The sequence below is a fragment of the Tripterygium wilfordii genome, chromosome 3 (genome assembly GCF_013401445.1).
Source record: "Tripterygium wilfordii isolate XIE 37 chromosome 3, ASM1340144v1, whole genome shotgun sequence".
NCBI lineage: Eukaryota > Viridiplantae > Streptophyta > Magnoliopsida > Celastrales > Celastraceae > Tripterygium > Tripterygium wilfordii.
This window is the reverse complement of record NC_052234.1, coordinates 9,119,816-9,141,460: the sequence shown is the minus strand read 5'-3', so window position 1 is coordinate 9,141,460 and position 21,645 is coordinate 9,119,816. Positions and strand designations below refer to the sequence as shown.

The 21,645-nt window shown below is 38.7% G+C and overlaps 4 protein-coding genes across 7 annotated transcripts; 1 reads left to right on the top strand and 3 right to left on the bottom strand.

Annotated features, from left to right (window-relative positions):
• Positions 1–83: 83 nt before the first annotated feature.
• Positions 84–2,640, bottom strand: LOC119987305. 4 transcript variants are annotated; one of them, XM_038832203.1, is made up of 4 exons: positions 2,357–2,640; positions 1,961–2,028; positions 1,661–1,889; positions 84–947 (listed from the first exon to the last, which is right to left on the bottom strand). In XM_038832203.1, exons 2-4 carry the CDS (start codon positions 1,966–1,968, stop codon positions 228–230), a joined length of 957 nt encoding a protein of 318 aa, XP_038688131.1. In that variant the 5' UTR covers positions 1,969–2,028; positions 2,357–2,640; the 3' UTR covers positions 84–227. The 4 variants fall into 4 exon arrangements, with proteins under 4 accessions (XP_038688131.1, XP_038688116.1, XP_038688123.1 ...); XM_038832188.1 differs by having other exon boundaries at positions 1,661–2,028; XM_038832195.1 differs by lacking the exon at positions 2,357–2,640 and having other exon boundaries at positions 1,961–2,140.
• Positions 2,641–3,535: 895 nt separating this feature from the next.
• On the top strand, positions 3,536–16,683 carry LOC119991655 (chromatin-remodeling ATPase INO80-like). Its single transcript, XM_038838047.1, has 23 exons — positions 3,536–3,857; positions 4,072–4,150; positions 4,340–4,727; positions 4,882–5,314; positions 5,425–5,625; positions 5,730–5,840; positions 8,660–9,087; positions 9,182–9,290; positions 9,366–9,446; positions 9,535–9,707; positions 10,374–10,499; positions 11,095–11,256; positions 11,343–11,400; positions 11,902–12,132; positions 12,261–12,407; positions 12,549–13,103; positions 13,177–13,437; positions 13,527–13,634; positions 14,061–14,155; positions 14,298–14,454; positions 14,631–14,828; positions 15,043–15,198; positions 16,111–16,683. Exons 1-23 carry the CDS (start codon positions 3,795–3,797, stop codon positions 16,336–16,338), a joined length of 4,548 nt encoding a protein of 1,515 aa, XP_038693975.1. The 5' UTR covers positions 3,536–3,794; the 3' UTR covers positions 16,339–16,683.
• Positions 16,684–17,668: 985 nt separating this feature from the next.
• On the bottom strand, positions 17,669–18,519 carry LOC119995611 (S-protein homolog 4-like). Its single transcript, XM_038842122.1, has 2 exons — positions 18,465–18,519; positions 17,669–18,027 (listed from the first exon to the last, which is right to left on the bottom strand). The coding sequence occupies exons 1-2, from the start codon at positions 18,517–18,519 to the stop codon at positions 17,669–17,671; spliced, it is 414 nt and encodes a 137-aa protein (XP_038698050.1).
• A 1,621-nt stretch (positions 18,520–20,140) lies between these two features.
• Positions 20,141–20,598, bottom strand: LOC119995610 (S-protein homolog 5-like). The gene is made up of 2 exons (XM_038842121.1): positions 20,308–20,598; positions 20,141–20,170 (listed from the first exon to the last, which is right to left on the bottom strand). Exons 1-2 carry the CDS (start codon positions 20,596–20,598, stop codon positions 20,141–20,143), a joined length of 321 nt encoding a protein of 106 aa, XP_038698049.1.
• Positions 20,599–21,645: the final 1,047 nt, after the last annotated feature.

The following is a 21,645-nucleotide window of genomic DNA, read 5'->3' as shown; positions in this document are numbered from 1 at the left end:
GACATCCAATATACTCTAATAAAAAATTCTGCAACACCAATTATTAATATGAAAAAAAAACCATTCCACCACTAAATTGCTTCCAACATGTACATAATACATAGTACCTTAATAAACATTCCATAATAAACATAATACATATACCCTAATACAAAAACTAGTGGTTAAAATGCGTGTCACCCCAGAAATGTAACCACAAAATCAGCAAGTCAAGCAAGATTCAGAATTCACAAACCGGCGAAGTTTTTCCCATTCTGATATTGAGTAAACTTCCTCTCTATAAAAGGCAATCGTAGTAAATCATCACAGTCGATAAAGAATTCGCTGTTCATGTTGTCCCGCAACAAGTCCACTGCAAATAAATACAAATCTGTACTCAAATGTTGTTCATGTAACATTTTCTTCAGAATTGCAGTAGCTCTACCATACTGGCTTTGCACTCCAATATCTCCCATGCTTGAACCATGTGAAGGTGAATTCAATCTCCCAGCCACGTTCTGCACAGCTTGTACCAGCTCAACCATGTGTTCATCCTTGTTGGTGGCTTGCTTCTTGCGAATCCTGCTACCACTCATTTGAGAAGACCTTTTACGAAAGCTACCATTTGAAGGTGTTGGTGTTACTGACTGAACTTTTAGCGGGGACGTAGCTGTAGAATAGACCTCATCATGGTGTTCATTCACCACTCGTACTGGGCTGATATCAATGTTCAAGTCCTGCAAGGGTGGATCAGGCACATAGGGTTCATCATCAAACCATGCCTGAAAACCATCTGAGTCCTCCTGGTTCTGATTTTCAATCCGCACGGATGTATTTTGAGTCTGTACCACACGACTTGAAGGTGCCCTTCGATATGCACCAGTGGCATACGTCCCTGCAAAACAAAACTCAAGTTCTTGTTTGAACTTGAATCCATGTTTGCGAAACTTGGCATACTCCTTGTTCTCCTGCAAATTAGAATAAAGTAACTATCATGTAAACATCATTATTGTGCAAGAAAAGTGCATACATTCATCCTAAGGTGCCATCAATTTCAGCAAAGAAAGAAGGGCATAAAATCCTTCTAATCTGCCATCACATTCAGCATAGTAAGAACTGCAGAAAATCATCCTAATATGCCAGCAAATTCAGCAACCAAAAAAGTGCATACATTCATCCTAAGGTGCCATCAATTTCAGCAAAGAAAGAAGGGCATAAAATCCTTCTAATCTGTCATCACATTCAGCATAGTAAGAACTGCAGAAAATCATCCTAATATGCCAGCAAATTCAGCAACCAAAAAAGTGCATACATTCATCCTAAGGTGCCATCAATTTCAGCAAAGAAAAAAGGGCATAAAATCCTTCTAATCTGTCATCACATTCAGCATAGTAAGAACTGCAGAAAATCATCCTAATATGGCAGGAAATTCAGCAAGCAAATAAGTGCATAAATTAACCCTAATCTGCCATCAAATTCAGCAAACAAAGAATTGCAGAAAATTTCCTAATCTGCCTTCACATCCAACAAAAAGAGAATTGCATAAACTGTTTTGATTCAATAACCAATATATATGTTTCATTATACTTAGAAAAGCACTTAATTCAAAGAACATGTTCAAAATTTGTGATATATATACTTCAAATTCATGTTCATAGTGTGTAGTGATGATAATGTTTACCTTAAATCTTTCTTCCCACCATTCATTAGTAGCATCAACCGTACCCAACTCAGGATTCCATCCAATACCGGTATCCTTAGACATCATTTTCGTCCACAAGGTCCAATCCTTTCTGAGTGCATCCCATCTGTTTTTCAAAGCATGCTTTGGCCAACACAATTTTGTCTTGGCATTAAATTTGACGATGAGATCCTCCCATTCAATCTTGGGGATCCGACTACCAGGAACCCTGTTTATAGATTTCATTAACTCATAGCATAATTCTACTAGCACTCCAGTAGTTTTGTCGTCCCATCTAACCTTATCATAGTCACCACCTTCAACTGAGCCAACTTTATCTTTTCCTTTTCGTGACATCGCTAAACACACTACATTAAAGCACATCCAATAGGATATAACATATGTATAGCACAATAACCAAATCCAGTTGCATAATAGTGCATAAAGCATGAAGAGAGTTCCCATTAACAGAACCATAAAAACAAAATGACAGCCGAGAAATAAGTTTTTTAATTTAACTGCATAACCATAAAAAATCACAATGACCACAGATCATGTGGAAAAAAATTAAAATCAACTGCATCTTTCCTCTTCATATAACCATTATGGGTGAATAGAAAAACTCAAATGTGGTAGTAGATTACAGAAAAAAAAATCCAAATAAAAGAAGAAAAGATAAGTTTCAGCCAAACTTACAGGGGGTAAGAGGAAAATGAAGTCACCAAATGAATCTCTCTGAAGCTCTGAAGCTGTGGACACAAATAAGAAGCTGTGATGTGAATGGATCGACTGAGGTCTACAGATCGGGATGCAGGTAGGTGAAGCTGTTGACGCAAAGAAGCTTCTGATTCTGGATCGACTGAGGTGTAGAGATCAATCAACAGGTGGGTGAAGCTGTGGACACAAAGAAGCTCGAGTTTCTAGATCCATTGTAAGGTGTATAGATCGGGATGCAGGTGGCTGTAGAGAGAAGATGGAGATCGAAGGTAGAAAGAGCAGAGAACGATGGGTAATAGTGAAGATGGATCTCGGTCAAATAAAAAAAGTAAGTTTTTTTTTTTTTTTTTTTTTTTTAATGTTAGCGTTAGCGGTAAATAAGCTCCCCCATTGAGCGGATCAGATGCTAGCGGAACCGCTGTCCATTTGGCAGCGGATCCGCTGCCAACGCTGTGCCGTTTGGCAGCGCGTTGGCCGCCAGCGGATCCGCTGTGGCCACCGCTCTACCAAACAGGCAGAAGGAACTTTTCAACTTTGAATCATGTTAAAACAATGCTTTTCTACAAAAATTTTTTTCTTAAAATAGTCATAAAAAAAATCTCTGGGGGTGATGCCTCTAGACTCCCGCCAAATTGTTTTGCCCCCCTTTGTTCAAAATCCTGACTCCGCCCATACAAAAGAGGAGATGCTCACTTGACTTGCAACGTTTTGATCTATGCACGATGAATGAAACAGATGATTTTTGATATAAAACGCGAGGGGTAAGGTGTAACGTGTGTAAATATTTTAATCGATCTTCGTAATAAAGTAAATGAGTTATATGGTACATCTTTAAAATGAAAACAATTTAGGTGGTAACTTAGTGATGAATCTATGGGATTAAACTGTTTGGAATCGAAAATTCTGTACTCGTGGGATTGACTCCTTGAGTTTACTCCTTTTTGATCCTTAATCACCGTTTTTAGTATTTGCTTACACGCACGGTTAATTGACATGCACGAGGGACCCACTGGGCACAGTGTACCAGAGCCTGCACCGTCTCTCCCGATCCGGCGAGACTCGTTATTCCACCTGCGCATGGACGACCAAAACAAAAAATGACTAAAAGAAAAAACAAATCAAAGGGAAAAAAATATAGTGGTGCACGTTAAGAAATGTCACTTACTCAGTGCATGTTAGCAGGACTTGATGGACCTTCCTACGCCGTCTCTCTGCTCTCCACGGCCCTGCTTCTATGTGGCTCACGACCCACCTTATCATACGCACCCTTCTTCCTTTTCGTCTCTCTCATTATCGCCTGTCATTCACGAGAGATAGGCTTAGGGTTTTCTCCGTTTCTGTTGTTTTCTTTAGTTTTCCATGCTCTTCGAAGGGACAGGGTGTCGGCTTATAGGGTTCTTCTGTTTACGGCATCTTCATGGACGGAAGGAGACAATCCAAGGACTCATCGCTGTCCTACTCGACTCTCTTCAATCTTGAGGTTTGTTACATGGGGTTTGGCTCTTCTCTGATGGGTTAACCTCTGTCTGTTTATTTTTCCTGTCTTCACATTGTGCTCCTTAGGATGGTTTTTGTATTTGAAATTTCTGGTTTTTATTGATTGATTATGGAAATTGGAGTTTTCCCCCTTTTTTGGTGTCAGTTGGACTTTTGAGTGTTTGGAGCTTATTGTGGTTTTCTGGATTGTATTGTAGTCTTTGGTGAACTTCAAAGTTCCACAACCAGAGGATGATTTTGATTATTATGGAAATAGTAGTCAGGATGAGAGCAGAGGTAGGCATTGTTTTTCTTTTCCTTTTTTCACTTGAAATTTAAGAGCAGTGTTGCGAATTCTGTACTTGTAATTGCACAACCAATTCTCCTTTTAGGTACTTATGTATGTGTGCACGTTGAAGTATTCTTGTTGCATAGACGATTTTGATTATTATATGGATGTTTTGTTTGTCCATTGGGTTTAAGCAGGTGCAACAATGGCAAATTACAATAATGGGACTATCTCGGAAAGGGAATTGAGCTCTGTGAAGAGGAAGAGGCAATCGAGCAACGTCAACGAAGAGGAAGTGGAAGAGAAAGCGTATAACAGGACACACATTACTGAGGAGAGGTATCGAACGATGCTGGGAGAACACATCCAGAAGTACAAGAGGAGGTTAAAGGACTCGTCGTCAAGTCCTGCCCTTCCTCGGATGGGGATGTCGGTTCCAAAGAGCAATTTGGGTGGTTCTAAGGGAAAGAAGTTGGGAAGTGAGCAGCGAGGAGGGTTGTATGAAATGGAAACAACATCTGATTGGCTTGGTGGTGATAGTCCAAAGAAGCCTGTAAACTATATTGAAGCTGATTTCACACCCAAGTATGATTTTTATAGCTTTGCTTACTCCTTCATTATAAATCTAATGCCCATTAAGACTGTTTGAGTTTCAAAAGGACTGTTTGATTAAGTATTATTCTTTACAACAGATAATACGTTTCATTTCTTGTGCACTTACTGTTTTGTTTATGTACAGAACATGTTATGAACCTGCTCATTTGAATATTGGGGAGGGTATCATTTATAGGATTCCTCCATCTTATGATAAGCTTGCAGCATCTTTGAATTTGCCAAGCTTCGCGGATATCCAGGTGGAGGAATTTTATTTGAAGGGTACCGTAGATTTGGGGTCCTTGGCAGCAATGATAGCCAATGATAAAACGTTTGGGCGTAGAAACAGAGCAGGGATGAGGGAGTTCAGGCCCAAATATGAATCACTTCAAGCAAGATTGAAGGCCTTGGAAACTTCTAACTCAGCACAGAAGTTTGAGCTGAAGGTATCTGATATTGGATTGTATTCCTCCATCCCAGAGGGGGCAGCTGGTAATATAAGACGGTTTATTTTGTCGGAGGGAGGCATGTTGCAGATGTTCTATGTGAAGGTTTTGGAGAAAGGGGAGACATACGAGGTATGTTTCCTCATGGATTATGGGATATTCCTGATGAAAATTTCATTTTGTTACCATTTTCGAATGGTGATGGCCCTTCATTTATTCAGTATGGTTTTCCTGTGCTGCAGATAATTGAACGAAGCCTGCCCAAGAAAGCAAAGGAAAGAAAAGATCCTTCTGTCATAGAGAAGGAAGAAATGGAGGAGATTGGAAAAGCGTGGGTAAATATTGTAAGAAGAGACATACCGAAGCATCATAGGAGCTTCACTACTTTTCATCGCAAGCAGCTGATAGATGCCAAGAGGTTCTCAGAAAGTTGTCAAAGAGAGGCACGTAAAAACACTGCATATATTATAATAATCCATCTTTTAATAAGTGTTTCTGGCCATTGTATTGTTCTCTGACCTTTATTGATCGTGCATTCTTTTACCAGGTTAAATTGAAGGTTGGTAGATCACTCAAATTGATGAGGGGTGCTGCAATTCGCACTAGAAAATTGGCTAGAGACATGCTGCTATTCTGGAAGCGAGTAGATAAGGAGATGGTATGTTCTGTTTCATTAACGAAGTTCTTAGATTCTTATTTGATGGCCTTAAAATTGCATCTCAGAATATCTTATTTGATGGCCCATAAAATTACATCAGCTGGTTGAACTCTACCATATAATTCATACAAACACATTCTCGCTCTTACATTTCCATGCCCTTCTATCTCTCCCTTTCTCGTAGGTTTTGAGATACAATTTTGCAGGTTATGTGATAGAGTCCCACATCGGTTAGGAGAGGGGATGAAGTGCTGTATATAGGTGAGAGGTATTCCCTCTCCTTAGTAACCAAGCTTTTCCCATAGAAGGGCTTGGCCACAACCCCCTTGGGCCTTGGACTGCATGGTATGGGCCAGGCCCAATGGCCTGTGGTTGGGTTGGGGCTTGGTTATTGAGTGATGGTCCTCTTACTCTATCATTGGTATCAGAGGCCTCGTTCTTGCCCTGTGGGGAGCTCTGGTATCCATGGGCCTTGTGCCCCTGGCCCTTGGGGCCGCGTCTGCGGAGTGGCCGGCCTTGGTGTTCTGTTATATGGGGCCAAAAGGATAGGGATAGGGAAGGGTCCCGAGTCCTGAGTCTGAGTACCCTGCCATGGCAGGCCAAGGTGCTCGACCAACGTGGACGTTGGTCTTGAAGGGGTGGGTATTGATAGAGTCCCACATCGGTTAGGAGAGGGGATGAAGTGCTGTATATAGGTGAGAGGTATTCCCTCTCCTTAGTAACCAAGCTTTTCCCATAGAAGGGCTTGGCCACAACCCCCTTGGGCCTTGGACTGCATGGTATGGGCCAGGCCCAATGGCCTGTGGATGGGTTGGGGCTTGGTTATTGAGTGATGGTCCTCTTACTCTATCATTGGAGAGGGAATACCTCTCACCTATATACAGCACTTCATCCCCTCTCCTAACCGATGTGGGACTCTATCAATACCCACCCCTTCAAGACCAACGTCCACGTTGGTCGAGCACCTTGGCCTGCCATGGCAGGGTACTCAGACTCAGGACTCGGGACCCTTCCCTATCCCTATCCTTTTGGCCCCATATAACAGAACACCAAGGCCGGCCACTCCGCAGACGCGGCCCCAAGGGCCAGGGGCACAAGGCCCATGGATACCAGAGCTCCCCACAGGGCAAGAACGAGGCCTCTGATACCAATGATAGAGTAAGAGGACCATCACTCAATAACCAAGCCCCAACCCATCCACAGGCCATTGGGCCTGGCCCATACCATGCAGTCCAGGGCCCATGGGGGTTGTGGCCAAGCCCTTCTATGGGAAAAGCTTGGTTACTAAGGAGAGGGAATACCTCTCACCTATATACAGCACTTCATCCCCTCTCCTAACCGATGTGGGACTCTATCAATACCCACCCCTTCAAGACCAACGTCCACGTTGGTCGAGCACCTTGGCCTGCCATGGCAGGGTACTCAGACTCAGGACTCGGGACCCTTCCCTATCCCTATCCTTTTGGCCCCATATAACAGAACACCAAGGCCGGCCACTCCGCAGACGCGGCCCCAAGGGCCAGGGGCACAAGGCCCATGGATACCAGAGCTCCCCACAGGGCAAGAACGAGGCCTCTGATACCAATGATAGAGTAAGAGGACCATCACTCAATAACCAAGCCCCAACCCATCCACAGGCCATTGGGCCTGGCCCATACCATGCAGTCCAAGGCCCAAGGGGGTTGTGGCCAAGCCCTTCTATGGGAAAAGCTTGGTTACTAAGGAGAGGGAATACCTCTCACCTATATACAGCACTTCATCCCCTCTCCTAACCGATGTGGGACTCTATCATTATGCACTCATGAAAAAGACTTGTTTTTTGGGATCTTAGTTTAGCATGAGATATAGAATGCACATTTCCTTATTTTTATCATCCTTAAGAATGCAAATCCATACATTTTTGCTGGGTATGCACTGACGAAAAAGGACTTGTTTTTTGGGATCTTAGTTTAGCATAAGATATAGAATGCACATTTCCTTATTTTTGTCATCCATAAGAATGCAAATTTCTCCTCCCAAATATTCTATTTGCTTATTTGTCCATATTATTTATGGGTACATCTGAATTTAGAATGGTGCAAGCATAACGACAACTTTGCGGAAGCCTTGTGCGGGAGTTGTTTACCTTTACAGGCGAATATTTGGCCCAATTGTAGATTTGCAGGGGTGCAACCTAGAGGTCACAAGTTCAATTCCTAGAAACAACCTCTCCACATATTATGTAGGGTAAGGTCTGTGTACATCTTGCCTATCCCCTACCCCACCCACTGTGGGAGCCTTTTGCTTGACTATTGTTTACCTTTTGACCATAATTGTAAGAAAATGCAATGTCAAACTCAGCTTGTAAGTGACCCTTATAAGTCAAGAATAAACACATTGAGGTTGGAGTCTGTATTGGAAATCCATGGTTACCTGGTAGCTCATTTTCTCATATTTAAAAAAAAAAAGAAAAAGATTTGTCTGCCAGGTATCTCTTTGCATTTTTAGGCGTCTTATTCTTTTCATTTTTAGGCGTCTTCCGTTGTCGACTTGTCGTACTTCAAAACTTAGTATCTATAAGCTTACAATCTCTATGGAGCAAATTTATCTGCTTTAGTTCTCACTCTCTCTGGCCAGTGTACCACTCTGCTTGCTTGTTTACAGTGACTCTCTTCGATATCTTTATGTTTATGTAATCAAAGGGTCACACTCCGATATTGTTGTTTTATGATTTTGTTTGAACTATGAAGTCACTTCCTTTTGTCTGTGATTTATTTCCTTTATGTTCATGTCAACTCTTTCACATTGAGGCCTGTAATATTCGAAACCCATCCTTGCAGATGGAAATAAGGAAAAAGGAGGAAAGAGAAGCGGCTGAAGCTTTTAAGCATGAACAGGAGCTTCGAGAAGCAAAGAGACAGCAACAAAGGCTCAATTTCCTTATACAACAAACAGAGCTTTATAGTCACTTTATGCAAAACAAAGCAAATTTGCTGCCATCTGAAGCATTGCCTCCAGGAGATGATAAATTGGATGACCAAGAAGGGGCTCTGAGCCCATCGCAAGCTGACCTTAATGAGGAAGAAGATGCAGAGGAGGCTGAATTGAGAAAAGAGGCTCTGAAAGCTGCTCAAGCTGCTGTTACTAAGCAGATAGAGCTAACCAGTGATTTTGATTTTAATTGTTCAGAGCTGCGCAAGTCATATGGACCGGAGACATCTTTAGATGCTTCAGTTGCAGGGTCTACCAACATAGATCTGCAGACCCCGTTAGTATATTTTTCAGTTTCTTTTTCTGTGAGACTCTTTTTTCTGGTTTCCTCTAATTTTAGTGACTTCCTTGATGGTTCCCAATATTTGCAGCTCCACCATGCCCTCAACTTCAACAGTTCAAACACCAGAGTTGTTCAAAGGCTCACTTAAAGAATATCAGTTGAAAGGTCTTCAATGGCTAGTTAATTGTTATGAGCAGGTTGTAAGGTGATCCTGATACGAATCTAATTCTCTTTTTGGACTCATTCATAAGAAGTCATCTCGCATCTTTCAGGGTTTAAATGGTATACTGGCTGACGAGATGGGCCTTGGGAAGACTATTCAAGCCATGGCATTCTTGGCACATCTAGCAGAGGTATCCAATTCATTTGGTATCATTTGTATTTGTGTGATTGTTCTCGTATTATTTATCTACAATGACTTGGATATGTTGATTTGTCCAGGAAAAAAATATATGGGGCCCTTTTCTGGTTGTTGCTCCTGCCTCTGTCTTGAATAACTGGGTGGATGAGATAAGTCGTTTCTGCCCAGACTTGAAAACCCTTCCATACTGGGGTGGATCAAACGACAGGGGAATACTGAGGAAAAACATAAATCCGAAGCACCTTTATCGCAGGCAAGTTTCTCGTAGTGACAGTTACCTTACTTCCTTATTTGGTGTTTGATGCATTTTAGATCCTACTGGTCCTATTTTATAAATAGGGCATGGCCAATGCTACCTTGCTGCGGGAGAGGGAGAGAAGGCTCCCCGGGGGGGGGGGGGGGGGTGTGTGTGTGTGGACCGTGTGGTTTGAGGACTTGCCAATTTCATTCTTGTTTCGAGTAATCTTACTTGCTGAAACTGATGGAGCATTGATTTGTGCCTCTAACTGGACAAATATACAACTTATTATAAATCTCACTTCCATCATTACGAAATTTCAACTGCGTTATTGGCATGTGGTCATTGACTGCACTGGCATGTTTTCATGCTTTTGCTGGACTAAAGACAACAGTGGAAGAATGTCATCTCAAATTAGTTGCTTAGAAATTGATATTCATGCTAGTGTGTCTCCAATATGGCCTTTAAGCTCTGTGCCCGCTGCCCGATGATTTGACTATCTACTTAATAGTTATGTCCATGAGAATTGTTCTCCTATATTTTCTTTCTTTGTTATGGTTTCTTGCTTCTTTGAGTTGTGTCCAAAATATTTTGATTTCTGTTTTACTCATTAGTCAGATTGTTGTGTTACTGCATTTGTTGTTTCAATCGTGCAATATTAACATCTCTTTTTCTTCCCAGGGATTCTGCATTTCATATTCTCATTACCAGTTATCAACTGCTGGTGGGTGATGAGAAGGTTTTAAGGCGTGTGAAATGGCAGTATATGGTATTAGATGAAGCCCAGGCTATCAAAAGTTCAAGCAGGTTTACTTCATTGTTGAGTTGCAGTAGATTGAGATTCTTGGACATATTTCTTTCATTATTACTATGGAGCAGCATTGTTCTTAAATGATACTGCCATCCTTGTATATGATCATGTTTGACATCTATAAATTTTATATCTTTCCTTCTGCAAGTGTTACCTTTGAGTTCTATCTGAAAGAGGCATTATCTGTGTTGTGGAAGCATGATAAAGAAACTGTACTTGTGTACAAGTCAAAACATTTATAGAAAACCTGAAATTTCTGCTTTGGACTATCTACTTCCACCACATCCTGGTGTTCTAGTGACATTTGCTTTTTTTTTTTGTCATCACATCCATATTTTAGTTATTACATAGATATTAGATAGCTAATACTTGGTGTAGGGCTGTCGTATATAGATTGCACCTGGGAAAAGAAAGAGATCTCCTAATTTATTTTGTTTTGAAGTTTGTATTACATAGTTTGTTCAGCTGATGCCATAAAATTGCATCACTATTGAAATTTGTTGTTATACAATTTCTTTCCTTTTGGTAATATAATTTGTTTATGAAGTCTCTTATGTTTCCATATTTTCACGTTGTATTTTGGTGTGCCAGTGTACGATGGAAGACTTTGCTCAGTTTTCAATGTCGAAACCGTTTGCTTCTGACTGGCACACCTATTCAGAATAACATGGCAGAGTTGTGGGCCCTTCTGCATTTTATTATGCCAACCTTATTTGACAACCCTGAACAATTCAACGAGTGGTTTTCTAAAGGGTATGTTTTTGGCATGAAGAGCTGTTGGTTTTGAATGGAAGAAACTTCGAACTAAAATTCAATGTTCTTTTATTTTGTGTTTCCAGGATTGAGAATCATGCAGAACATGGCGGTACCTTGAATGAACACCAGCTCAATAGATTGGTACATTCATTTTTCTTTGTCTCTCTCTCTTAGTGATTAATAAATTATCACTATACTGTTCTTGGTGCACAATTGCAGTAACTCCAATTCAGGTATCATGTTTTTGAAAGACCAAAATTATAAAATTGTGTTCCTATGATGTAGATCCATCTATACTGTGATATTATAATTATTCTTTTCTTGTTTTTGACACTGAACAAACATCACAAATTCCCATTTTTTACAATAAATCTACTTCTTTTTCTCCCCTGCCCCCTTATTGCACCATCATTATCTGCGACTGTCCTTTCTCTTTGTGAGCGCTGGTTATTAATATTGTGCATGTTTGTTATGTCGTTAATAACATGAATTTAATTGTTTTGAAGTTGTTTGTTGTGTTCTTAAAATATGTATTTAATTGTCCTCTTGAAATTATGAAATGATCTTTCCTCTTCTGCTTATGTGTTTTGGTTCTTTTTCCTTCTTCTGGTCATGTAATTGTCTACTTGTGTTGGTTGTCAGCATGCAATTTTAAAGCCTTTCATGCTTCGACGAGTTAAAAAGGATGTGATATCTGAGCTAACTACAAAAACAGAGGTTACTGTGCATTGCAAATTGAGCTCTCGGCAGCAAGCTTTCTATCAAGCCATTAAGAACAATATATCTCTTGCTGAGTTGTTTGACAGCAGTCGCGGGCATCTTAGCGAAAAGAAAATTCTGAATCTAATGAATATTGTCATTCAGTTAAGAAAGGTATGCATTTGTTTCCGATGGGGTAATTATTTTCTGATCCTCTAGCAATAATTGGTTCTTTTGATTTATATGTAGTAAACTTTTTTTTTTTTCCATCGAATGTGAATGTTTTGTTTGTGCAATTGTAGGTTTGTAACCATCCAGAGTTGTTTGAACGGAATGAGGGAAGCACATACCTGTATTTTGGAAACATTCCAAATTCTCTTTTGCCCCCTCCTTTTGGAGAGTTGGAAGATGTGCACTATTCTGGAGGTCAGAATCCTATTACCTACAAGGTATTTTCTGTAGCTGTGATACTGGTGATAAAACCGACTCTTTTTTTTTATGGTCATAACTACCAGTTCATTCATTAATTTGGCCTCTGCCACCTCTGTATCATCATTTTCCTTTCACTTACACCCTTTTTCCCCAATCAGATACCAAAAATAGTGCACCAAGAGATTGCTCAAAGTTCGGAAATGCTTTTGTCTGCAGTTGGACGTGGACTTTACAGAGAATCATTCCAGAAAAATTTCAACATATTCTCCCCAAGAAATATCTATCAATCTATCTTCCTGGAGAAAAGCTCAGATAGCTTGTGGGTTAGGAGTGGAACGTTTGGTTTTAGCCGCTTACTGGATCTATCCCCAGCAGAGGTTGCATTTGTAGCAACTGGTTCTTCTATGGAAAGAGTACTGTTTTCTATTACGAGATGGGATCAGCAGTTTTTGGATGTAATCTCAGACATGCTTATGGATGACATGGATGCTGATACTGATTGCACTCTTGGGAGGGGAGAAATAAGAGCTGTCACACGGATGTTATTGATGCCATCTCGATCTGACACAAATTTGCTTAAAAGAAGCTTCGCGACGGGTCCACATGGGACTCCTTTTGAGGCTTTAGTTCTTTCTCACCAGGACAGGCTTCTATCCAACATCAATGTGCTTCATTCGACATACTCATACATCCCACGGATGAGGGCTCCGCCAGTATGTGATTTTTCTTTTTATGTGTTCTGTGAAAATGTAAATCCCTTTTTTTAACTGACCTTTTGTTATATAGATTAATGTACAATGCTCAGATAGAAATTTTGCTTACAAAATGATGGAAGATCTGCATAACCCATGGATAAAAAGGCTGCTACTTGGGTTTGCTCGCACATCAGAGTTTAATGGACCCCGAAAGCCGGATAGTCCTCCTAATCATTTAATTCAAGAGATAGACTCCAAACTGACTGTTTCGCAACCTGCTCTTCGTTTGACATATGAGATTTTTGGTTCTTGTCCACCAACACAAAGCTTTGATCCTGCAAAGTTGCTCACAGTACGAAGTTTACTTCTGACCCTTTAACCACTTTTTAATCATTGCATATATCTTTGTGATGCCTAATTTCTGGTTTTCTCTTATGTTAGGACTCTGGGAAGCTTCAAACACTTGATATACTTTTGAAACGCTTGCGAGCGGCAAATCACAGAGTTCTCTTGTTTGCACAAATGACGAAAATGTTAAATATTCTTGAGGTACATTTTTTTTTCTTTTTTTTCCGGACTTTCTTCCCCAGTTGTTTGCAAGTTACTTTTTGAGTTGAAAATTGGGTTTGGAATTTACTGGCCAGCCATATCAACCCAAGCTATTGAGGTCGTTACATTTGAATATTTGATGCATTTGGATTATAACTGTTTTTGAAACATGACTGATAAAAGTGGTTTTCACTTGGATAAGAATATTATTAACTTCCATTACTTTGGTTTCCACTTTATGTGCACAATTGCCTTGGCGTTATGATGGTAAATTTCTTTAGTTTGCTTTCAGTTAGTTTGCTTGTGTAGTGAATTAGAAACCTAGGCCTATGCTATCCACTTCACTTATGCTCCAGCTAACTAGTTGACTTCTATTTTGACAATATCTGGGGCAAAGTTCATTTTGTTTCCGACTGTTACTTGCAGGACTACATGAACTATAGAAAATATCGGTATCTTAGACTTGATGGGTCTTCCACCATTATGGATCGGAGAGACATGGTGAGAGACTTCCAGCACCGGTAAGAATTTCATTGATGTGTGATAGTTGTTTTGGTTACCATGAAACGGAACTTGTTAATTTCCTTTAGTCGGCCAAGCATTATTCCATATGATAAAAATTTACTGCCAATTTTTGAAGATCTTCTTTTACCTGGATGGCAGGAATGATATTTTTGTGTTTCTGCTGAGTACTAGAGCGGGTGGCCTGGGCATTAATTTGACAGCTGCTGACACAGTCATATTTTATGAAAGTGATTGGAATCCAACATTGGATTTGCAGGCAATGGATAGAGCTCACCGGTTGGGTCAGACAAAGGATGTTAGTTTCTTTCCTTCTATTTTCTTATGCTCTGATTAATTTGTTTTGTGAGAAGTTTTACTTATATACCGTCTCTCTTTCCTCGCGTGCATTGATACTGTTCTGCTATTGTTAGATGAATGCTTTGGGTTTGAGTTACTGGATTAATTGAATAAATCACTTAAATCATGATGCAGGTTACCGTCTACCGACTCATATGTAAAGAGACAGTAGAAGAGAAAATTTTGCAGAGAGCAAGCCAGAAAAGTACTGTTCAGCAGCTTGTCATGACTGGTGGTCATGTTCAGGGTGATCTTCTGGCTCCTGAGGATGTGGTATCTTTACTTCTGGATGATGCCCAGTTGGAACAGAAGATGAAAGAAATTCCAGTGCAGGTGGGTTCTTAGTTGTCCATCCATCTTTTCCAAAATTAGCGTACTTCCTGCAAGTTACATATATTGGTTGCTTCTACTCCCTGCCAACAAAATATTTCTAAAAAAAATAGAAAGTGAAAAGCAGGGTTACCTGCAGAGATGACCAAATTGGCTGAAAGAATCCTCGACTTACTTTCAGAATTTGAAGTCAATCTATATTGTTTTATCCTACCAGGCTAGAGAAAAACAAAAGAAAAAGCAGCCAACGAAGGGTATTCGATTAGATGCTGAAGGTGATGCGTCCTGGGAAGATTTTGCAAACAGTGGAGTTCAAGCTACTGTAACTGAGCCTTCTACAGATTCAGAGAAGGCAACATCCAATAGCAAAAAGGTACTGCTTGTAAGAATTATGATTTTTCAAGTTCGAACAAATGTTAAATGAACTGTTACCAGGATGCAGTTAAGGGGAGAAAGAGACAATCGGTTAAATTTTGGCTGGCGTTATAGTTTAACAAAGTAAATACTGGAGATCTTTGGTGATTATGGGCATCATAAATAAGTTAAAACTTGAGCAAGCTTAAATTGGTAATTAGATTTGTGCACCAGCCAGGACAAGCTTTACTTAAAATGTATTGGTTGCATCTTATGCTTGCGACAGGAGCTTCTGTAGCCAAATGTCTGTCTGCTTTAAATACTTAAATCTCTTATTAGGAATCATTTATAACTCTCTATATTGCTCTCCTTCCCCCCATTTTCGGTCAGACAACACAACAAATTTTTGACTGTTTAAATTACAGCATAGTTCTATGGTTGTGTAGCTATTGACGTTTAAATAGATGGTTTATCCTAGTGTTATTGACCTATAGATGTGACCCATATCTAGTGATTGGTGAACGTTATATTGCCATTTTTGGTTATAGTGCCATGTGTAATGATAGTTGCATCTCTGTGAATCAATAATAGTGCTGGTACAGTGCGGTGTGCAATTCACTTCAGAATTAAAGTAACTGATACCATAGAGTAAAGTTGACGAGTTTATGTTTTGTTGTAGTTGTTGTTTTGGTCTAGTGTTCATCATCTCATTTGTTTAGTAAAATGGAATTGGGACTCCGGGCCAGATTTAACTAAGAGACCTTGCATTCAAAAAGATGAGAACCGACCTTGGAGAGGTCCATACTCTAAAAAGAGAATTCATCGCTTTTGTTGTTGGCTGTAAATGTCAATTCAAAATTAAGGTTAAACTATATTGAACATTTTTTTATCTGTCGCCCTCGGTTTTGATGTAAAAATCATTGTTGTGCAGAGGAAAGCTGCTTCTGACAAGCAAACTCTGCCAAAGCCGAGGAGTTCTGAAAAGATGAGCCAATCAAATATGTCCATGGAAGACGAATTCGATAATCCTGTCACAAACACGGATCAGCAATCACAGAGACCCAAAAGGGCAAAGAAACCGAAGAAGAGTGTTAACGAGACGCTTGAACCAGCATTTACTGCCAACCCTGCAGATCAGATTCTATGTCCACCTTCCTGAGAGTTTTGTTCTAGACGTATCTGTCCAAGCAACATATAACTGTACATAGCATATAAGCGTGGAAATATAATTGAGTGAAGAAAGATGGGTTAAACCCATCTTACCGACAGTTTTAAGGTTAATTGTACGAGATGTCAGGCCCCCCTGGCTGCCTGAGTTGCGTAGCTTTTGACTGTGATCGGAAAATGCTGGATCATAGCAAGCTACATAGTTGTTAGGCTGTAAATGTAAGTTTTTTTTTGGTTTGGGGGCTTAGATTCACTGCCAATTGATAAATGTGTGGGTAGAGAGAGCTAGTCATTTTTCATACACGAATTATATCAGTATCAAGTATTTGAATGTGTATTTTCAAGTGCAGAAAACTTTTGTTTGCCCAGGATGATAAGGTCATTGGTATTCCGGTGAGATATCGGCCCGATTTTTTGACGTGGCATCCACCATCCGATGAACATGACACATGGGTAAAAAAAATTTTGGATTTCATTTCTTTTCACCCGTGAAATTAAAAAAAAATAAAAAATAAGAAAAGTTACAAATAAATCCAAACAAATAAGTGATATCGGCTTCATCCTCCCTTGAGAAAATCCAAACAAATGAATGAATTGAGATTTGCAAATTAAAGAATCAAATCTTGTATTGAAATTGAGGAAGAATTTCAATGTATTTGGATTTTTTTTTCCAACTGGATTCGATTTAACTTTTTTATTCTTTGACACGTCATCCAGTCATTTGTCAGAATTTAGATGCAACATCATCAAACCCGATAGATGTCTCATCAGAGGTGTGACTTAGGACAAAAACGAAAAAATATTGATAGTTTAAGAATAGAAACGGCTGAGTTCATAACTTAACGATATAATTAAAAAAATAACCTTAATAGTTAAAGGATATATTTACATATTTTGTCTAGATTTTTAAATTTTTTAGTTTTAAATTTTTTACAGGGGCTTGTTTGCTTTTTAATTTAGGTGAATTATTATTTTTTCCTTGAGAGCCATGTCACATTTCACAACTCATGATTCCCCATTCTGTGCTTATTATCAGACCTTTTTCCCTTACTAGGGGCACACAATCCCAGGTCAATGGCGGGGTTTGACTATGGTCACGTTGACGACTCATTTTTCTTCGATTCGAATCAGAAACATGTCACATATTAATTGATACATCAATTACTATAAAATTAAAAATAGATGATGAAAATATTGATGTAACCACTTTATTTTTTACCAAGGCTCTCCTTATTTCATTTGATGAAACACCATTGTAGTTTCATCTGAGCCCAGTATGCATGCAGTTGCAAATGTATACATACGCATAGATAATAATGTCTTTAAACATTACTGGGCGGGTTCCAGACATAGCAAACCTCGGGAGGAAAGTCATGAACCTCACATGGTCCATTTGGCCTAACATCAAAAACCTTACTCTTGCCATCGTCCCTGTTATCATCATATATATTGAACCAATGGATCGGACCACCTTGCCATGAAAAGCTACAATAAAATAGCGTTACACCCCATACATTTGGACGGAATGTGAATTGAAACCCTTGATCATGGTATTGAAGTACATGCTCCCCAAGGTCATCTTCGGCAGACTTGCAGTGAAGGGTAAGAGCGATTCCAGGGCCTAAATCGTTGTTGACATGAGTCCATACTCTATGACGTTTAAGCGAAAAAGCATCGCATACTGTCACCAACAATGTTGTGATTGTGATTATTGAAAACAATAATGATTTAGGACTCATCATGTTTTCTTTCTTTCTTTCTTTCTAGTTATATTATATTGTATACGGTGTTATAATATGTAAGTATTTATAGGTAAATAGGAGTAGATGGTGTGGCATGAATCAATCTCATCCAAATTTTTATCATTAAAGTGTTTCCATGCAAAGATATATAGTATTGCATCTCAATATAAGTAGAAGAAATTAATTGTCATTAGTAATGGAATTTTCAAACTAGTTACCTTATTATCATCGTGGAATAAGAGTTTGTCCATATATAAACCCCAAAAAAAGAATATGATATATATATTGTCCCTTTGGAATCAGTAAATATGTTTCTTTAAATAGTTAGATGCATCACTTTTTCGGAAAAGAAAATGAGCCTTTTTTAATTTCTTACTTTCCATTTGACGACATATCGGACCCAACAAATAGGCAATTGACAATGAACCCATCTAAGATACAACTATATCGGACCCTATGCAATAGGCAATTGACAAGGAACCCATCTAAGATACAACTATATCGGACCCTATGCAATAGGCAATTGACAAAGAACCAGTTTATTGGACTTGGCTCTTTTATTTCACTATATGAAACAACGTAACAACAAATCTTGCCCAATTTGTTGCTAGTATACATATGATGCCCTAACATTTGCTTCTCCCAAGTATTGGGAGATGCATCAGACAAACAAGGACCATTTGTTGTCACCATCCACAACTTATTGTTGTACTTAGTCACTGATATATTTGTAAACATGGAACCAACACCATTGAGCTTTTTTTATGAATAATATTAAAATTTTTTATTATTATTATTTGTTTCTTAGTGCATGGTAGGATTTTAAACCTTCAATGACGTTTACCTAGCCATGTAAATTAACAATGAAATTAAACATTGTGGATTGTCAAACATTTGTAACAAAACTAAATCCTAAACATGTTAAGACATATATACCACATCCATAAGATCAAGGTCTTCTGATGGGTATATTTTGTGTACGTAAAGCCCACCTTAAACAGTCATTTAGGCATTTTCATGGGCTTAATAACTTGGACTAAGGCTCAATTGTTGAGCCCACGAGAAACAAATCCGTGAGGGTAATTATCGAAATCCCAAAGTGGAGAAAAGGGACGGAGTTAGTTAAGGGCCATGGGGCATGTGCCCTTGGATTTTCTTGAAATTTTTAAAGAATACATTTACATATATATGAAATAGAAATTATATTTTATTTCAATATTAATATTTATTAACTTAGTACATTAATCTATAATAAATATTATTTGTAATTATTTCATTAACTAGTGATCAATTATTTATTCTACTAGTTCACAATTAATCATTACAACAAGTAATTATTAAAATTAATGATTGTAAAAAAAATTATCTTCCTTGTTATCTATCATTTTTTAATTATATAAATTAGTGTTTATTCTAGTCTTGCAAACCAAATTATATTTATTGAAATAGCAAAAAAATTCGGAGCTCGCGATGTACCGGAACCTGCGCACTCCCGTAGTGCCCCCCTCAATCCAAATCCTGGCTACGTCCTTTGCTGATAATATAATTGGTTGTTTGAGGTTTGGATTTCTGACATGGTATCAGAATAATTAAGTCCATAAGTGAAGGGGGTTGTTAAGACATATATACCACATCGGTAAGATCAAGGTCTTTTGATGGGTATATATTTTAAATCCCACCGTAAACAATCTCTAGGCCTTTTCATGGGCTTAATGACTTGGGCTATGGCTTAGTTGCTGGGCCCAAGAGGAACAGATCTATGAGGGTAATCCGATGTATCCACGAGAACTGTAACTTCTAAGCGGACAATATAGTTGGTTGTTTGGGGTGTGGATTTCTGACAAACCGCTAATCATGGTATGGAGTTTCTCCAAACTAAATCTTCAATGCACAATAAGTTTGATTCTAGAGCCTAAATCATTGGTAAGATGAAGGCAAACTATAACTATTCGTCCCTCAACTACACACGTGATTTTATTTTCGTCCCGCATTTGAGAAAGTTTAGTGTGTATATATTGATGTAACCACTTTATTTTTACCAAGCTCCTTATTTCACTCGATGAAATACCATTGCAGTTCCATCTGAGCCCAGTATGCAAGCAGTTACAAATGTTTATACACACATAGATAATGTCTTAAACATTATTGTTCCAGATATAGCAAACCTCAGGAGGGAAGTCATGAACCTCACACGGTCCACTTTGTCTAATATTAAATACCTTACTCCCGTCGTCATCCCTTCGATAATCGTAAATATCAAACCAATGGATTGGACCACCTTGCCATGAAAAGCTACAAAAAAATAGCGTTGAACCCCAGATGTTTGGACGGAATCTAAATTCATACCCTTGATCATGGTATTGAAGTACATGCTCCCCAAGGTCATCCTCCTTGGACTTGCAGTGCAGGGTAAGATCGATTCCAGGGCCTAAATCGTTGTTGATATGAGTCGTTACTTTCTTGGGTATCGGGAAACGTGCATCGCAGACTGTCACCAACAATAATGTCATTGTGATGGTGATTATTGAAAACGATAATTGAAGACTCAGCATGTTTTCTTTCTTTCTGGTTAATTTGTAGCATACTAATGCATGGTGTTATAATATGTACGTATTTATAGGTAAATAGGAGTGGATGGTGTGGCATGAATCAATCTCATCCAAAATTGCATCATTAAAGTGTTTCTATACAAAGATATATAGCATTGCATCTCAATAGAAGTAGAAAGAAATTAATTTAAATATCAGTAATTCATATATAATGTAGTGTTATATGCATGTATAGATGAAGTAGAATAGAGGGTGTGCCATGAATTAATCTTATTCAAAATTGTATATTGAAAGTGTTTCTATACAAAAATATATAGTACTGCACCTCGATAAAATTGAAAAGAAATTAATTGTCAACAATAATGGAATTTATAACTAGTTACCTTATTATCATCATGGAGAAAGGGTTTGTCCAAATTGCAGTAGCACCCAATCAAACAATTGAAAGGAGAAAAATCATGTGTCCACAACATATTAGAAAAAGAGTTTAAGGACGAAAATAAAACCACAAACATAGTTGAGGGACTAAAAATTATATTTTGCCGTAATATGAACTGTTACTTTGAAGGGTAATCCTAAATGCTTCCCAGAGCTAGAGAGTTTTGGACTCATGTTTTTTTCTTAATTTCTAGTGAATAAAATGGAAAGATCCTAATTTGTTGGTTAAAATGGGCTTGGCCACCCATGATGAGCCCAAGTCGTTGACATCTTAACTTCTTAAGGGAAATTTTTTTTTGAAATACCGTTGAGAAATATGTTTTTCATTTGAATCAAATCTTGCGTACATATATGCCTAACCCAACTAATTACCAATGAAACCACCTCTCGTTGGTAAGAGAAGTTGAGAAAGAGAGGTTAAGAGTTGTAACTCTTCCAACGATTAAGACACATATCTCTCGTTGTTGCAGGATCAACACAAGAGACGAAAATGAAAAATCTCTCAAGAAAAGTTCTCAATTTCATGTAAGACGCATTTAATATGTGAACACTAAGATAAAATACATTATA

What these genes read in the sequence shown, in the direction of transcription:
- LOC119995610 (XM_038842121.1), bottom strand. Translation starts at nt 20,598, where the DNA reads ATGACATTATTGTTGGTGACAGTCTGCGATGCACGTTTCCCGATACCC. An exon ending in GGGATGACGACGGGAGTAAG is followed by an intron (nt 20,171 to 20,307) that starts GTATTTAATATT and finishes TACTGGGCTCAG; the next exon opens with ATGGAACTGCAATGGTATTT.
- LOC119987305 (XM_038832180.1), bottom strand. Translation starts at nt 2,137, where the DNA reads ATGGTTCTGTTAATGGGAACTCTCTTCATGCTTTATGCACTATTATGC. An exon ending in GGTGGGAAGAAAGATTTAAG is followed by an intron (nt 948 to 1,660) that starts GTAAACATTATC and finishes TCTAATTTGCAG; the next exon opens with GAGAACAAGGAGTATGCCAA.
- LOC119991655 (XM_038838047.1), top strand. Translation starts at nt 3,795, where the DNA reads ATGGACGGAAGGAGACAATCCAAGGACTCATCGCTGTCCTACTCGACT. An exon ending in CGACTCTCTTCAATCTTGAG is followed by an intron (nt 3,858 to 4,071) that starts GTTTGTTACATG and finishes ATTGTATTGTAG; the next exon opens with TCTTTGGTGAACTTCAAAGT. An exon ending in GAAGCTGATTTCACACCCAA is followed by an intron (nt 4,728 to 4,881) that starts GTATGATTTTTA and finishes GTTTATGTACAG; the next exon opens with AACATGTTATGAACCTGCTC.
- LOC119995611 (XM_038842122.1), bottom strand. Translation starts at nt 18,519, where the DNA reads ATGGGTTCATTGTCAATTGCCTATTTGTTGGGTCCGATATGTCGTCAA. An exon ending in GATATGTCGTCAAATGGAAA is followed by an intron (nt 18,028 to 18,464) that starts GTAAGAAATTAA and finishes TGTTGGTGACAG; the next exon opens with TATGCGATGCTTTTTCGCTT.